We start from the raw sequence: 18880 nt of genomic DNA on the forward strand, positions 1-18880 counted from the left end.
AATTAAGAAATTAAATTATTTGGAATCAAATTATTTTGGCTGAACATTCTCACTAAAAAGCAGGAGTGGGTGGAAAACCAACAGGTTTATTATATGAAAAAACCGTAAACATTGGATTATGATTATCTTGATGCTTTTCTATTGAAAGACTCTGCCTGAAAGCTGAGCAACAAGAAAATCTCGGTATAACCCACAACTTAGAAGCTTACAATTTGAATAATTTAATTTTAAGAAACAAGCAGCATATTGTGTAATATATATTTTTTCAAAATTTTTTTCAATTACAATTAACAGAATGTTGGGATTCAGAAAATATAGAAACACTTCCATTACTTAGTCCTAATGTAGTCACTGATAACTTCAGCACATATCTGCCGTTAAGAATAAGGTTTTAATTGCTTTCTTATGTATCAAGAGTTTGGTGTTTTGTTTGGTTTTAATTTTGTTTCAGTTTACATGTTATTTGTTTTATGGAAAACTGTTATGATAACAGACTGTTAATTAAATATTGTTCTGAAAAGTGGGAAGTTTTTCTCCCAAGGTGTTTCATATACTTGTACTATTTGAAATAAGAAACCGGAACTGGGGAGAGGGTCACTTCCAAAGTCAGAAACTTTTTTTTTTTTTATGATCATGTTAAATCCAGCCTGAAAATCTGCCTATATATGAAAATTATCACATATCATTAAAGGCTTTTCTACTAGTAGTTAAAAGCAGTTAAAAAGGCTTTTTTCTAGTAGTTCATCTTCACAGAATATGGCCATTCAACTGGCCATCCTACATAACTGCTACAGGAATAACATTCTTATGGTGAAATTCAGAAATCAGTATGATTACAAACAGCTTTCAGAAGGCAAAATTATTCTGTGATCCAGGAAGAAACAAAAAACTTTTATCTCAGATTTTCCACTAAAAGGTAATAAATCTGTGCATATCACAACCTAACACTGAATACTCACAAGAGACAAGTAGAAGACAGGATTCACTAGCTTGTAACTAAAGCTTAAAACTTAAATAACTTTACTCAGTTTCTTTTTGAGTACCTTGAGCATGTCGAGGTACATGACTACCTTCGCTGCTTAAATAATTAATCCCAGAGTCTCTTTTGAAGTGAACCACCTTGTTGTCTTTACATCAAAAAGGCTGGGAGCATTTCTGGAAACAGTTCAATCTAGGGAAGGCTCTCAAAAGGTAGTGGGTGAACCTGTGTGAGGTGTGACTCTTGACTTACACAGTTTTCCAACAGTATATTTTAAGCTTTAAATATATGTAGTGTTGTATGATACAATGTTGCAAAATGTACAAGTTCTTCATTGTTAAATGTTCTTAAATAAAAAAGGTTCCATTCCTGCAAGTAATTTTTGGTTTTAAAAAGACTTTATGACTGAAAAATGTAAGGGACTCACTGGAACTTAAAATTAGTGAGCTTCCAGAAGCAGTTTTCAGTGATAAATCCTCTTGTGATAAAGCAGAATATAGCTAGGTGTTCAGTGGGATGATAGTATGACAAAATTATGACTGTTTTCAGGAGATGACAGGTGGCCTGAATTACACCTTAATTATTATTTTTAAAACTGAAAAAATACATTTACAAAATTGAGTCAGTTTATTTTCCCACTGATACATCAACTAGTGAACACGACAGAAGCATTCACATTAATTATAATGACTACTTCCTTAATGAAGTGCAAAAATGTTTTGTGTAATTTGTTCGGTCTCTTGAATTAGGTTACAGTTTGTCACTCTCAAAGCAGGACTTTGATGCTTATTCCTACAATAAGTTAGTACAGCCCCAAAAGATAAAGAGCTTCTCATCCTATTACACCAATCAAAACCAAGGTTAACGATAAAAATGATTTAACACTAATAACCAAATACTGTGTTAACATGGAATGTATTTTAAAATAAGTAAGCAACAGCACTCAGTTTCATCGATGTGTATCTTTTTAACCTACACAGAATCTCAGAATATTTAATCCCAGTGCATAAAATAAATAACTGAATAATAGATTTGATTCTCAAAATTATTAAGTAATTCAAATTTATAGTTTCTAGCCCATGGAATATTCACAGAAATCCACTCTATTCATTTCAGTAAGTTAAATATATTTTTAAGACCTTACAGGATTGAGACTGTCAGGAGAAAATACTTCTAGCTACAGATTTTATTTCTTGGCAATATGATGTGGATAGAGTAACAATGATAATTATATTTCAACCATTCTTTCAGTCTGCCTAATACAACATCAATAACTATGAGCCAGAGAAAATGAAATTATTTAATTATGTGATTAATCTTTCTTTAAACATCAAACAATTTCATCATCTACTTTAGCAAAAACATTACCACACTTTATCAATCGCTGCATCTGTGAATGATGCTTGCCCTCCAAGCTGAAATAATCCATACAAAACCTTTCGACTCTCTCCTTATTCTAACTCCCCACAGAAATGCTTTGTGGTGCAAAGAATTTTGTACAAGATGGAAGCTGGAATATACTTATATTGATTCAAGCCCACAGCAAGACAGAAAATAAGATGAGATTAGAAATTACATCTTCAGATTACCATTTAAGAAAAGAATGGTTTAATAGAGGAGAGTAGTTATAATCTATGCACATGAAACATTTTAGAGGAAGCTTAATATCCTTACACTGGAACAGTCTGGATTCAGATTGGAATAGTTATACAGATCATAAAGCAAACCTGTTCAAAATAATAATAATAATAGCAACAATAATTACTCAGATTAATTTTATGTAAAAGTAATGTTATAAACATGTGTTGAAATTGCTTTTTTTAATTGACAAAGATATATCTGTAGATATATATCAATTTATGAAGAAGCATTCTTATCCTGCCCTATGTCAGCAATTTCCAAAAGCACTTTATATTCTCATTTTATCTTTGAAAGATGCAGTTCCTGAAATAAGCAAAAGAGAGTGCAGTTACTCATTTTGTCACCTGTAGATTTCAAACTCAGTAGGCCAAGTTGCAGAAGAATTAAGCAAGGAGTTTTAAAAGCAGCTTCAAAACCTAAAATACTGAAGAATAATTACCAAAATAATTAGAAAAGTGAAGAAAATCGCTTTTCAAAGTTAATACAAAAAACAATGGAAATATCATTTTATATGTTATATAGCTACTCCAGACATAAAAGTACAGACCACAAGGTATATCATACATTCAGGACATAGACCACTTCTTTTCGGATTGATCACAATTACAATCATCCAATCTTTCAACTTTAGACAACTTTTGAAGCATATTAGCCAAGAAAAGATCTGCAGTACACAGAGACAGCAGATCAAAATTAACTATGATGAGCCATACATTTTTGGAAGGATTTCAAGGCGTTACCTAAATAAGCTGGAAACATCAGTACAACTGTTTGAGCCTACACCAAATTCTTTCTTCTGACTACACGATTTGTAACATAGGCAGATTTTAATTCTCTAGACAATTTCTGAAGCTCTTCCTTTCCTGTTATTACATATTTCTCATTTTGTCACACTATAAAAGGTCCTACATATTTATTTTCATAAATATAAGATTATATTTTGTGAAGTGACCAGTCTTTTGGGAGCATTCTGTAAATTGACATTAATGAAAGATAGTGGATAGATCAGCAATTGAGGGTAATACTTAATTGTAATAAAATGGACAGAATATCAACTGAGGGGTGATCCTCACTTCTTCAATTTATAGTTCATTAAAAATATGTGGAATATTATAACTTTTTTCTACTTTATTTTCCTTATTTTCCTTTCCTTACCTAACCTTAACCCTACATCTCATCTTAGACTGTAAATACTTCCATAAAGCAAGTTCATTCTTGATGAACTTGATGATGTGCATCTTGATGATGCACTGTTCTCTGCATGCACTTTCAGAGTTTATATCTGTGATATAAAATATTTTCAAGGGTTCCTTAATTTGGCCTCCCACAAAAATATTCAGTCCTGGAATATCATGAGAAATCTCAAGATACAGTTTAATACCAGCATAATTTGCACACATAAATGATGCATGCAGAACCTGTCACTTCAGAAATCAAGATTTCGTCCTTTAAATCTTTATTTCTGTATTATGCAGCACATTTCAAAAAAAGGAAAATTTTCAAGTAAAAATCATGTATTAAATTGTAGTATCGTGTATCCTAGATATACTTGATAATTGCAGACTCTATACCTAAAGAGCATTAAATAGCACATAATTGTTTGTGTGATCACTTACACTTTTTTGTAGCCAGGAAGGAAACTTAGTTATTACACTCAGATTATTAAATCAATCAGAAAGTTTAAAAAGAAGAAGTTATTACAAAGAAAAAAATAAGGGAGAGAGAAGGGGTAGGAAACACTTAATAATCTAGTGATTTTATTTTTTCTGCTTAGAGCTGGATACTAACAGAAAATTCATACTTCACAAACTTCTTAAATTAAGAACCATCTTTTGGAATTCCTGACATACCAAGAAAGACTGAGAGAGCTGGGACTGTTCAGCCTGAAAAAGACATGGGGGTATCTTTCTTATGTGTATGAAAACCTGGTAAGGACAGAGATAGAACCAGACTTCCCAAATGTGGCCCAACAAACAAACTGAAATTCAGGAAACGCCATTGAAAAGTAAAAAAAAAAAAAAAAATCCATTATTATTATTATTAGAATAGTGAAACATTGTAACCAGTTGCAAAGAGACATCGTGGTGTCTCTATCCTCAAAGATACTCATGGAATCTCAAGTGTACGCAGCCCTGAACAACCTGTTCTGAGTGATCCTACTTTGACCAGCGGAGGCTGGGCTAAGTGACCTCCAGTGGTGCCTGACAACCTCAACTAGTCAGTGGTTTTCTTTATATACAGTCAAAATATGGAGTAAAATTTTACATTTGGCAAGATTTTTCTTGTATCCGCTAATGTGGCAGCACATAACAATGGCACCTACATCATCTACTGCAGTTATCGCTGTCTTTTCTCTGTAGGGCTCTCACAGTAGGTTTTTTTTTTACTTATTTACAATGTAGACCCACAAATTTTCATTGTTTTGAACTTGCAAGATAAGATTGTAAGTCTATTTTTATACTTGCCTGTCTATAAAATGCTGGAATGACTGTCATGTAGCACTGTTGTCATGATGCTCTTTATCTTTGCTGAACCTTTGCATACCTCATGAAACATGAGACCCCAGAGCTCTCTTTTAGCAGAGTTATTGTTGGCATTTTTTGTGGTGTTTGAGACTCAACACCACCACAATGGGAAAAATATCATACCACTCCTTCTGTTGTGGTAAGCCATGCAATGTGAAACCAGTTCAAATGTAATAGCAATTGCATTTAAACCTTTCTTCTTTTGCAAGAGACTCACAAAGCATGACCATCCAAATAGGATTTGATGAATGATAATATTACATATGCCTATTTTCTTTCATTTTGAATTATTTTCTTCTATTTTTTTTCAACCATCATTTCTAAAAGATTTGCATCTGATTTTGTGGGCTGATACTCTAAGAAATAGGATCTCTGGTTTTAGTACGATATATTTTTATTGTTAACTTGTTATGACCAACTTAAAAGGACTAGAGAGGAATTGGATACTTCTAGGCATTAGTTGTGGTTTTAAACTGCTTTCTTAAAATAAAAAAATCAAGAGGTGATCTGCTCTTAGATATTAACTGTAACACAAAACCCTGAATGATACTGTTGACAAGGTTTCTTTTCCTGTCTCCCTCTTTTTGGCCTGCTTATTTGTCTCTGACTTCTTTCATCTCCTTTCTACTTTTCACAAGCACTTTTTTCTTTGATATTTTTCTGCCTTACTTCCCCCAAATAATTTCCCTTTGCCTCTGCAATTTTTGATCTTTCCCTCATGAACATGAATGTTTCCGCCCAATAAAAACTTTCATTCTCTCCTAGATCCCATCTACTATTCTCATGTTGCATTCACTCTGCACGATCTCTATTTTCTATACAAGATTTTATCCTGTAAATTCTATTGTATAAAGTATTTCAATCCCAATTTATTTTTTCTTGCTGGTTACACCTGCGCAGACTACTACTGTGAGTTCTACTTGCCTGACACTTCCCCATACTCCCCTTCACTTTCAGTCTCATCCCTCTTTCCCTCTCCTTATTTTATACCTCTCTCCTACTTATCTTTGTTGTCTGACTTCCCTTCATTTTGCCACTTCTCTTCATCTTTAAAAAACTTTAAATTTCAAATAAAATATTTCTAGCTATGCGTCTCAGCAGCTCCTGAGCCTGAGGTCAAAGTACAGGCCCCTTTTGTCCACCGAGCTAAGCCCTCTTCACTTTCCTCCTGCCTCCAGACAAGATATTTACATTCAAACAGTTTCTGGTATTTGTTGTTTCCGAACTGAGCCTTTCTTTTGAGAATGTTAGTCATCTGTGACAAAAAGCATGCCAAGAATCATGCTTGTACTTAGAGAGATGTGATCATGGGCATGAACTCAAACATCCACTCATCATCCGGTCCACAAGATCAAGTAATCTTCCTCTCTATTTGATCTGTCTAGTTAATTATTTTTTCCTTTTCCTTAGAGAAAATCAGTGTTAGAGACTGAGCCATGCAAATAAGCAGGAAATAACTGGGCAAGAAGGAGAAGCTCAGGTGGACTTTGCTGAAACAAGTCCCAGAGTTTAACTGGTCTGTAACATGAAGAGAGAGAATGTGGCACCACCAGCAGCTCGACTATTGGGTGTCTCCATCTCTGGGTGACTCTTCACCTCCTCCCTGCAACACAGCCTTTCTTAATTTAACTGTGTCTAAGAGCAAGTTACTGCTAGGAGATGGTACAGTAACTTTCAAAAGAAAATAGTAGTGTGAGAAACAGATTGTTACAGGACTTTACATTAGTGTAAAGCCTCAGGAGACATATCAAAAATAGAATTTCAGGATGAAAAATTAAGAAAGACATGTGTGCAGCATGGAGTTATTTTAACTAACTCAGTTTCTTCAGGCAACTATATTCATGATGACATTATCTAATGAAGCAAAGCAGCAAAAAAAAAGCAGAAGATATCTATTAAAAATGAATAGGAAGATTATTGCCTAATGATAGGTAATTCATGCTTTGAAAAGTTTTTGTTTATAAAGAAAAAGAATGGGGGAAAAAATCATAAAGGATTATTATTTGTTCAGTTATTTTGAAGTACTAAGCTGCCACAATTTCCATCACATACAACATGTCTGTGTACCAATAATGTGACATTAGGGGAACTGTTGTGATATTTGTCTGCTGCTTCCCTAGACTGTCAATCTATTAACAAGTGGATATAAGCCATGAATTCAAACTATTGCCCGTGTGAAGGTATTTCTAGCGATCCTACCTGTTGGCGGGATGATTCCAGGAGACATTAGGCCTGGGACAGAATGTGGCATGATATGAGAATTCTCTGGGGAGGTGACACTTTGAGTCCTCTTAGGAGGCCTTCCAGGTCTAGAACTGAAACAAACAAACAAAAAAATTTTTACAATTAAGCTGTTGTCTTACACATCATTTCAAAGTTGTTTCAAGTGGTAACATGGACTGTAAATAAATTTGTTTCAAGGACGGTTGCTTTTGCAGTTAGATGTAATAGACTTCCATCACTAATTAGATTACATGCTGAATTCATTTTCCTCATTGAAGATCAGCCGCTCTTGATGCATAATTCATAGCCTGCACCTCGTTACCTGCTTCTTCATATTAATATCTATACACAGTTTGAATTGCCTCGTTTGCATATGCTAAAGTTCTGCATGCAGCCTTCAGCACGAAAATTATGCACTAACTTGTAATAATTATTACAGTCAGCCTGCTATTGATTTATGAGACTTTTAAAAACCAAATATGTGTAGTACTTGTAATGAATGATATTTTAAGGTTCTTCAGGAAATTAAAAGGCAATGGCTGCCTAAGGAAATGTTCTGCTTGTTTGATTTAATACTACAGTTAGCTGGGAGGTGGAATGAAAGAGTGATTCAGACCTATAGCACATTTTTCGATGATATGTTTTATTACTTCGCACTGCTAGCCTGATATCTAGATGATAAATGACAATACATATCTAATGTGTGAAAAGGTCTTGCAATTTCTTTATTTTTTGTCATTTAAAAGATAAGTCAAGTTATCATTTAACCCTTATTCTATTTAAAGTGAAAATCTCACTAAGACACCTTACTTTAAATATACTACTTTATGTCAGAAAGGACTCAGAATTATTTTATGATATTGTTGAACAAAAGCCATCACAACAGCTTACATGTGTCCCGTATGGAAAAATAAAGGGCTTCAGGTTTAAGCACTCCTTGTCTGTTAAATGCTCACATACACAATTTTCCAACTCCTGGACTGCCTAAGTAGCACACAAATTAGAGACGGATGACAGTGAAAATACTTATTGCCCACTTACATACAAAAATGTACCTGCTCATACAATATATATCCAAAGGCTTCTATTCCTATGTACAGATCATAGCATGGTACCTCTGCAACATCCTGCAACTGCTCATTTAGGGGACATTGTGGAATAACTTCACAGAATAAGGTGATGTGCTGCTCTAAAACTGCAGTGTTAACTTATGATCTGCCAAACATTTGAAGTTCCTAATTTGTTTCAGAGCAAGAAAGAAAAGAAAGGTGTGTATGAAAGGTTTTGCTCCTTAGGTCCTCATACTGACAAAATTCTAATCAGGAATAATGGCATTTCTAGCTATGCTGGGACTGCAGAATGAGGCAGATAATAAAATACTTCTGTTTTCTATTCATATTAGTTTCCATTGTGTTTGGAAAAACTTTCTTTTTTTTCTTTTTTTGGCACCTTCTACAACCTAACTTTAATAAACCAAAAACAATCAAAGTACAGAGCATTTTCTTGAAGTTTAATGACTCAAGGCACTGAGTCATTAACCTTAACTGTTCATTAATTCCTAACTTAATGTCCTGAGCTGAGGTCATTATTAAAATTATAAGCTTGGTAATTTCTTTGATTGGTTTGGCATTTTTGATTTTCTTTAATGTAAACAAAATTGTCGTATGTTCAAAGCAACAAGAAAAACAGTTGTACAAAAAGAACACTGTCTTATTCCAGCTCAGAAAATCAAATTAAATTTCTTCAGATTTTCTTTGATATTTCCTTTGTGATTTACAATAAAAATAAATATACCATGAATGCACATAAAACTGAACAAAACATTATAGACAAAAATGATCTGATTTAAATGAAGTGTTTCTAATATATTCACCCACAAAAAATGCCAGTGTGTAGGAAAACTTTAATGGTTTCATTTAAGTATTTATGATGAAGTACTCAAATCACTATTGTGATATGACTATGGAAGGGTCTGACAGCAGCATAACAGAACACAAGCAATGTGGCACAATGTACAGTGTACCAGTAACTTCCAGGTCTTTATAAAAAGCAAGTTTACACCTGCAAAGACTTTCTTTGATGTTAACTACCAAGTGTAGCCATGGTGAAGCTTGGATGCTTTTTTTCTTTTATTCTGAGGAATAAAATCAGTCTCTGGTTTTATTCCCCTTTAAGCCTAAGGGAAGAGAGTCATGGACCAAATCTCTAAACAAAGGTCAGCAGCAAATTATAGGTGAGTGATACTGAAATACCCAAGGCAGAACTCCTCCTTTGGTCACCTTCTACAACCAAATTGCTTGTGCTATTGTATACAAAAGCCAGGGGGGTTACACTCAAAGCCATAAATGAGTCCAGCAACCCTACTCCATTCCATGATTCATCCTGAAGTTTACCAAGTAAATGTTTTCATAAAGTCCTAAACTTCCAATTCCAATCTTACTGATAATATTTCACCCAGTAGTAGATGGCTGGGCACAGGAAGAGGCTCCCCAGGGAAGTGGTTACAGCACCAAGCCTGGCAGTTCAAGGAGTATTTGGACAATGCTCTCAAGCACATGGTGTGACTTGGGGATGGTCCTGTGCAAGGGCCAGGAGCTAAACTTGATCCTTACGGAGCCAATCCAATCAGCTTCTTCTGTGATTCTATTTAAATGAAATTTCTGAGAAGGAAACGTATTTAATCCTGATAATTTTTTTAAGTGAGACTAGTTCCAATCTACTATTAAAAGCCATTTACCTATTTAAGAAACATGTGTTTTTTCCCAATAACAAGGCAGAAAAACACTGTAAGACAAATTGAGAATTATTTCTTAAGGCCTGGAAGATCTGATTTAGAGGCATGGTAGACTATACACAATTAAAATGGATATATCTAATTGTCCTTGATAACTGATTGAGTAGCAAAACTTGACTTAATTTGTTAGTTAGTTGTTAGCTGTCATTTGTTAAGCATTTGTTCCATTAGCCGTACTACTAACTTGAAATACTACTATTTTGTAAGATTTGTTTTCAAACTATAGGAATTGCAAGAATTTTATATGAATAATTACCAAAGTTGTGGGGAAAATGGCATGAAAAAAAAATACTTTAAAAATAATCACTTTGACTAGAATTGAAAACTCATATGTTGTTTGTAGTTCATTATCATTTTTATAGCTATATGATAAACTATTTAAAAAAAATCAAAAGCATAGCAAATTAGTTTAACTATCATAAACAGGATGATAAAAATAGCTTAATAAATCATTTTGTTGGTATTTTTCATAAACTCGAGTATAGTAAAGACCTACTTATTTTTAGTTTAGGGCACGTTCATTTTCATTCCAAGATAAGAAACCTTCAAAATACTCATCATATTCCTATTTCTGTATCAAAATCAGTAGATTTGTCTTCAGTATAAAAGATTAAAAATAAGTTAAATAGGTATGAGTTGATTTATTATGTAAAACATACATTTAAATTCCAGAACAATCAGTAATCTTTTCTTCTGGTTGATGATACTATGATACAAAAATCATCATTTAAAAGCTGATGATAATACTATTTTTACTCAAATTTAGATTTTGTATATAAGCTTTTATAGACATATAAAAGACATTGTAAAATTTTGTCTTCTATCTGAATACAATTATTGGAAGAACTACACTGTTTTTTTTCTGAAAGCACACTTGACTTCTTATGGAAATGCTAATTATCTCAAGGGGTAAACTATTCAAAGATAATCCATTTTGATTTTGAAGATGTCTACAGTCTGGATTTTTTAGAGCTAAGATAAACAGTCTGAAATGCCAAAACCCCAAAAGCCAAAGTGAATACCTTGTGAATACCTAGGGTTATAGTACAGATAAGGAGTGTTTTGGGACTCCACAAGAAGATACTGGAAAAAACATCTGGAAGACATAGCTGATCTTCCTGTCTACTGTTTCATTCTTCAAAGAGTAAATTAAAGAAAGCAGAAATTAGACAATATCAACAAAGATTCAAGGAAGTTTGATTCAAGCTGAACTGAAAATTCAAGATTACCTGTTCTAAAGCCTAGGGGAGAAGTCTGTAGGGAAGTTAGCAGTTCCTTGTGAACTGCATTAGAAAAGATATCCAACAGACTGTCACTCTACTTTTAGAAATATTAGTAAGTTAGATATTTTTTGCTCTAAAACTTAAATTTTCATATGTGAGATAACATATGTTGAAGAAGAAAATGAAAGCTTTCTACAGGACTACGTATTACTAACTTAGTAGTCAAGTTTTTGAAGTGAAGCACCTAAATGTATTTATTCCCATGAAAATCCATCAGCCTTCTTTAAGCTTGTGTCAGTTTGTGATAAAATTATCAGACTTTTCTCAAGTCTTAAAAGACATTCCCACAGGCAACTGATCTTTATTTTTGTAGAAATTTTCATGGTTTACAGTTAAAATATGCCATTATGTGAATGAGGAACTCAAGATGCAGATTAGTGAATCTTGGAAGTCCCAAATATTTTCTTCACTAACATCAGCTAATTAGATAACCAGAACACTTTCCAGAATGACTAAAAATAAATCCATCAATTTTCAGGCAGATTTGTATTTCATTCCTTCAGTTTCATAAATACATCAAGGAATACTATGGCTGTAGTATTTTCATCTTTGAAGAAAAAGGGTGTATTTATCTACTGCACTGTGATGAGGATGAGAAGCAATTGAGATTACATTTCAGGCTGAGAATATGGTTATTTCTTGGTCTTTTGATCAACATATATTAGTCTTCTATCCTTCCTGTCTTACCAAATCTAGAAAACAACAGATGGCTGAATTAAAGAATAAGAAATTGAAGAATGTGTTCCTTATCAGTTAAAATGTTGTGCTTTGATAATATTTTTAAAGCTTTACATAATTTCAGTTATATTATCAAGTATGAACTTGCTCCTAGAAATGTTTTGATAGTGCTTAAACAATTAAAAGCAGACGTAATCAAGAAAAAACCTGTACAATCACATGGAAAGAGACAACAGGACAATAGTATGGGCTTATCTGCTTGGCTTTAAAGGTAACCAGGCTGCATTCAGCTCTTATTACTAACTGCCAGCAGACAGACTTGATGCTAAAATTTAAGGGTCTCATCCTTGAAAGCCTTAGATAAGTAGACCTCCTACTGATTTCTGTTAAGACCTTTGAGCACCAAGGAAGATTTTGCTCCAAAAAAGATGAAACTCTTCATGAGTAGTATATAATTCTCAGAGCACATCACTAGCATTTACAGATGACTAACTGCATGGCAAAACATGTGCTAGGAAACTAAAAGTGTTCAAAAATGTTGAGATAATTCTGTGATTTATCTTTCTCATGTCCTGATTTTGAGGAACAATTGTGCAATATTAACACTCGATTAATCAAGTTTTACTCCTTAAAATTATTTTTATTAAATAGATGAAGCATCCATAAAGAAAACTGCAAGTCTTAACCAGTAGTAAGAAGGCAAACTGCCTTTCCTGCCAAAATTAAGTAATTTCAGGGTTTGTTTTCTACATGTAACGGTTTATTTTTAATCTTGTCTGTCAGCAAGTTTAATGCACAGAAATATTGTCCTCATCTGTAGCTGGGCATCCATGATGCAGTGAAGTTACCATTGGCCAGGCAGTTTTATAATCAGTAATATTGGGGAGTGGCAGGGAAAGTTACACGCCAGAAGTGATAGGAAGCAAATCTGTAACAAGGATTTGGTGTATTCATTTAATGTATTTTTTAAGCTCTTAGAACTGCCTAAACCAGTTTAGAATATCAATGCCAATTTTAGCTACATCAGCATTTATGCATCTCATTTAGGTACATTTTGAAAATCTATGCTTTATTTCTCATCTGTTCCATCTCCCCTTAGAGCTTCAAAGCCTGACACAGAACTTTTGACCCCAAAGAAGCAGGCTGAATGAAATTTAGGTGATCAGCCACTGGAAGTAGTTATGTGCTCATCCTAAAATGGACACTGCAAAAGGGCCAAAGATGTCACTTGCTGACTTAATGCAAAGACAGGGATGCCCTGTGACAACCTGTAACCACAGGCAGTGGACTCTTCCCACATGGTATTTCTAGGTTTTGGTATAGCTTCTGTGCTGCTCTCATCATACGTGCAGCCTTCACACTTGCAAGACTTGAGCCAAGGGCGTGTCAGTACTGAAAAATAAGGTCTAGGAAGACTGACTAAACCTTTTGTGTAATTTAATTCCTTTGCTTGGAAAACACTTGCTTGCCAAGGTAACCTTCATAAATATTTCTGATGCACTGAACTAGCATTTTAAAGGCAAAAAAATGACAAAGTACATCGATCCAAACCTTATACTTTACTATTTTAGGTTTTCCCCTTCTGCTCCCACTCAAGAACAAAGTAAAAAATGCAATTCTAAGACAGAGCATACATTTATTTTGGCAGTTAGTAAAACAACCATCAGAAGTCACACCATGTCCTTTTTTACTTGCAGCAGTCTTGTAAAACAATAAAACTCTCAGTGCAATTACCTTAAATTTATTTTTCTTCTCACAATTAAACAGAAAATGTTCTCACACAATAATTAGTGCTGAACTCATGATATATTAGGAGTTACTGAGACAGCAAACAATGGTGATAAAAATAAATACAAAGATCTGTTACAAAATCTTAATAAAGAAGAGCATGAATGATCTCCAAAACAATTAGATTGTGTTAGAGAGTGAGCAGTGGAGAAATCATGCTGATGAAATATTATTGCATTTCAGTAACAGAACACTTTACTGCTATTTCTGCTATTTTTGAACCAAAATGGCCAAAAAGTGTATATTGGGTCAGACATGCAATACCAGCTTATCAGTGCAAGAAAAATAAATGGAAGAAAATATATTTCACTTCATATCCCATTCCAAAGTCATTTACTGCAGTAATACAGGAGCACAGGTTAGTCCTTGGATTCTACTCTTTGCTGGGGTAGAGAAGACTTGGTTGAATTATTTCTTTTCCTAACAGAACTGTCATGTAAACAGCATGTCATTTTCATCCTCCTCAACACTGCAGCCCAAATCACTCTGCTTTTCAGCAAGATTAGCAATATTCTTGATACAAGAGTCTAAGATACAAGAGTGCAAGAATATATAAAATATATATTACAGCAACACCTGCCAGTTCTCCCTTGATGGCTGAAGTCCTACTACAAAGTGAAAGAATATAAGACAAAGAATCTCTGTGACTCATCATAATACTTGAATATATGAATGATCTAAAGGGCAAGAAATGAAATAAAATCAGTTAGAAACCTGAGTGTTAGTGGAGTAAGTTACAGTACCAGCTTTAAATACAGCTGTGATTGTACATAAGCTCAAAAATATTACTGGCATATGCCTGTTCTCTTAATGAAATTGAGCACTGTAAATAATCTATTGGAAATAGAGAAAAATAGCTAAGAAATGAAGCTAATTCTGTCGGGTGGCAGAATTATGATGCCAGAAGTAAATTAAGTCAAAAAGCTCACTGCTTCATCTAATTAGCTGAAACACTAGATCTTCCTGAAAGTTCTTAAAACATGTAAGTATGCTGGCTCTCATGATTATGTAATAACTGTGAAACACAAGCTTCTGATGATGACAGCCATACAAGACAGAGTTGAAAATAAGTCTGAATGAACAATGAAATGCAATTATTAAAGAGAACTCATGCACAGATTCAAACCAAATTGATTTTTTTTTCATTATATAAACCTTGCTTCAGAAACAGTACTCAGAAATCATAGCATTGGTGATCCTGAATAAACTTACTTAGGAATGCTGGCAATACCAAGAAAACAAGAAAATAACAATAAAACAATAACAAGAAAACCTTGAAAAATCATATTTAATTTCCTCAATTTCCACTGCTGTACTTTCAGAATAATTCTGCAACTACCAAAATTTTTTTTAAATGTGGAAAAAGTAGTGATATAAAGTGCATGCTTCCCACAAAATGCTCTTTCTGTCAAGTTATAACAGATGCCTTTCCCATTTCACTCAACCTTACAGCATAAACCCCACCCAAAATTTAAATATGCAAGCTAAATGATTCCTTCTAACAGTGTTATTCACCCACATGAAACCCCAAACTATAACAGATGCAAAGCCTATTTTTTCCTCAACTGTTTTCATCTTTTCTTAGGCTTTTAATTCTAAAAACATCCTCTCAAAACATCATCTACTATATATACTATAAAAATGTCAAGCATGGAGTTAATAGGCCAGAAAGGCAGGCTTGATCCACAATGACACAAATCTAAAAAAATTTTAAGCTTTCATTTTTTACAAAAGTTTTTACTTCAAGTTGCTGAGATGATTCCTAATGTAAAGCAAGTCTAACTCTTGTGGTTATGTGTGTTAGAGTCTGCATATGGCCTGAAACAATGATTTAAATGTATGAACTTTAGTTGGAATGAACAGTCCTGCTTCAAGGCTTGTTTTCCAACCATCTGTATTCATCTCTGCATATGACTTGCACATGTAATTACAAATTTGTGAACATAAATCAGATAATTGCACGTACAAATAACCAATTAGACTCAAAGCAAAAACAGGCCATATAACAGCATACTCCTCTTTTGAACACATATGTAACCATACATAACATAAGTAACTATCTTTATTTAAAAAAAAATTGTTGAAATTCTTTAGAAAAAATATTATCTGATTTGTTTTCCATCAGGACATAATGGGGAGCAGCTGCCATTTTGAGAACCACTTTTAAAAAAAGAGCAGAAACACTAGAAAATAAAGCATCTACATAAGGTGCAAGCCCACCATTACTCCAGGGATCACGGAGACAGTGTTCATTACCATCAGTATTGAATATAAGATACATAAACATGTCGATGATGATTTAACTTTAAAAAAAGAAAAAGATATTGTACTATTCAAGGTATTTAGTAAAAATATTCTGGTTCTCCTGGCAGTGCAATCATTAATAAGCTATTTTTATTCATAACAGTTGATAATGAAGTTCTATCATATCAGTGTATCCACTGTAATATCTGAATGCACTCGTCAGTTAATTGGCCACAATTCCTTATATGAAATGCTGAAACAAGTGAACTGTCACCTCTTTAATGAAGTTGCCTATATCTTAAATCCTTTGCCCTTTAAAAAACTCTTTATACTCACTATGAAAAATTTTATACTCGCTTCTGCCAGAGACCATGGTTAATGTTCACTGCCCTTTATTCACCTTATTTTTAATTCTGAAAACCCACACTCATTAACTGTACACTTACAAAGAATTGTTGGAACTGCCTAAATAAAAGCTTGAAAGTGACTTTTATTGTACATTTGAGAGTAACAGCAGTGGTATGAAATATTGAAAAGACTCTCTCCTAGTCTGTAGAGCTGTAACTGTTCAGATGGAGTAACACAGATTGATGGTAACCATGCAGTATCCACTAAAATAAAAAATTTAAATCTTTAAATAAGGTGATCTGTATTTGCATATATTTATAAATACAAAATAAGTATTAATCTTCTGATGAGTACTGAGCATTAAAAATTACAAGTTTCTTTGAGCAGATGATGTCTGGGGTCAGAATGAGAGGGTCTACTCTTTGAGTGCATTTCTATTTGATACCAATAAGGAAGTCCAAAACTAGAAGCTAAAGAATATGCACAACATTAGTTTCATCTCTGCCACCCCAACTTCAAATTGTTTGGGACAGTAACCAGCTCTCAGAACAGCCATGGGTTTGTGCAACAATGCTCATCACTGAAAATCCATGCAGACCAAGAGATACAAGGCAGGGATTACCCTTGTGGATGTCCTTTAATTAGTAAATCCTTCTGTGTACTCTAGATGTACTAGACAGACAGTACTATAGGTCCAAATGGAAATATTACTGAGATTCAAGCAGAGGTACTCTGATTTGTAATCCTTCCAACAATTCAAAAGTCATTCAGTGCATTTCCATCAAGCTACAGAGGATCCGATTTGGTGATACCTTAAAACACATCACCGTAACCCTTAGTCGCTGTTTGAAGGTAAATTATTTGCAGGCCTGAAATGCAGCCAATTCTCTAAGCTGTCCCTTAACTACCTTACGTAAAGCCCGTCCTATCAGAAATAACAGTCTGCTATTAACGTGTTATCCTAAGGAAACACTGGAAGGTTAATCAGGCATTTCTAAAAAGTTGTACAAGGAGTATGTTTTTAGATACCAGAGCTGAAAAATGTTTCTACTTCTGATGTTATTTAATTATTATTATGATTATTTATATTTCATTGTAACCCCCAAAATAAAATGACCAAATTAATCAAGTTATTCTAATGCTTACAAATGCAATCTCAACAATGAACTCTCAATAAGAAACCTCCAGTCCAATTCATTCTTCCTTTTAAGAACTCACATCTTCAGCTGCATGGGACACATACCACAGAATTTCATGTAAGGGAATTTTAGACAGAAATACAACTTCCAGGATGGGCAAAATGGCACCTAGACTTGCAGCACATTCTCCTGGGGCATAGCTGGCCAGTGTGCACATCCATATGATATCTGATTGACATACATTGTGCCTGGCACATCTCCATACATAACATGCACACAGAGCTCTCTTTTGGCTCTGACCATACAACTCATAGCACAACAAGAACTGATGCGGTGTGACATCATAGCCTGCCTCAATTGTCCCGGTCTTTCCCCAAGTGCCAATCACCTCTACTTTCCTCCCACCCTGACCCCTGCTGAGTGCTGTCCATCAGTCCTGGCATTCCAGAAGGGCGTCGAGTGATTGGCAGAGTTCAAAAGATGCCTTCCACCCCTGGGGGCCATTGGCCCATCCAGATGTCCCTTTCACCTGAGACCTGCCCGCCCTGTACCTGGTTGGTGGCTTTCCTCTCCGTCCCCTCCCCCTCTCCCCCAGAAAAAAGAGCAAGCAGACCCCGCGGTCGTGTTCTGTTGGAGCTGTTGCTAGATTCAGGGGGCATACAGCCTAGAATAAAATCTTTGGATCAAAACCCTCCATCAGAACTGACTCCTTCCTTCACCATCACCTTAGAGTTTCTCCGTCAGCAAGAGCCTGAGGAGTGACTCTCTGCCAGAGGAAGACTCCATTCTGCCACTCCCAGGGGCTCTGGCATGCCTGGGCTTGTCCCCACTTGCCCTGCCACAACATCCAACTAGCCAACAGTGTCTCTGAGGTAAAACACCTCATTTGCTGCTGTTTGGTTCAGACGCAGGGCCGGGCAAGCTGAGGCACGTCCCATCAGTAATATTGGTAATTTAATTCCAATAAGAACAAATCCTGACTGAATGTTCACATGATAAGGAAATACAAATTAATCACAATAATTACAAACAGGTTTTCTATCTATGCCCAGAGCCAAGGAAGACAAGAGCTAAAGTAGGTGCCAATTCACAATTATATTTTGGTTTGCCTTATTTCCTATTTTCTCAAAGACTTACCTTAGTTTTTGTTCGGTTTTCTTACCAACAAAACCCCACCTTTCTATCACTCTGTCTTGCTCAGACACAGAAAAGCTCTGAAAATGTTACATGCAAGTTAA

At 34.6% G+C, this 18880-nt stretch overlaps 1 protein-coding gene across 9 annotated transcripts in view; it reads right to left on the reverse strand.

The window, feature by feature from the left end:
* DACH1 (dachshund family transcription factor 1) overlaps window positions 1-18880 on the reverse strand; it is a 353685-nt gene that overhangs the window by 196856 nt on the left and 137949 nt on the right. For all 9 annotated transcript variants that reach the window (XM_038146617.1, XM_038146708.1, XM_038146585.1 and 6 more), the window contains exon 2: window positions 7345-7460. In XM_038146617.1, coding sequence (XP_038002545.1) covers window positions 7345-7460 — 116 coding nt within the window. The remainder of the gene's footprint in view (window positions 1-7344; window positions 7461-18880) is intronic.

Source organism: Motacilla alba, chromosome 1 (assembly GCF_015832195.1).
Source record: "Motacilla alba alba isolate MOTALB_02 chromosome 1, Motacilla_alba_V1.0_pri, whole genome shotgun sequence".
Taxonomy (NCBI): domain Eukaryota; kingdom Metazoa; phylum Chordata; class Aves; order Passeriformes; family Motacillidae; genus Motacilla; species Motacilla alba.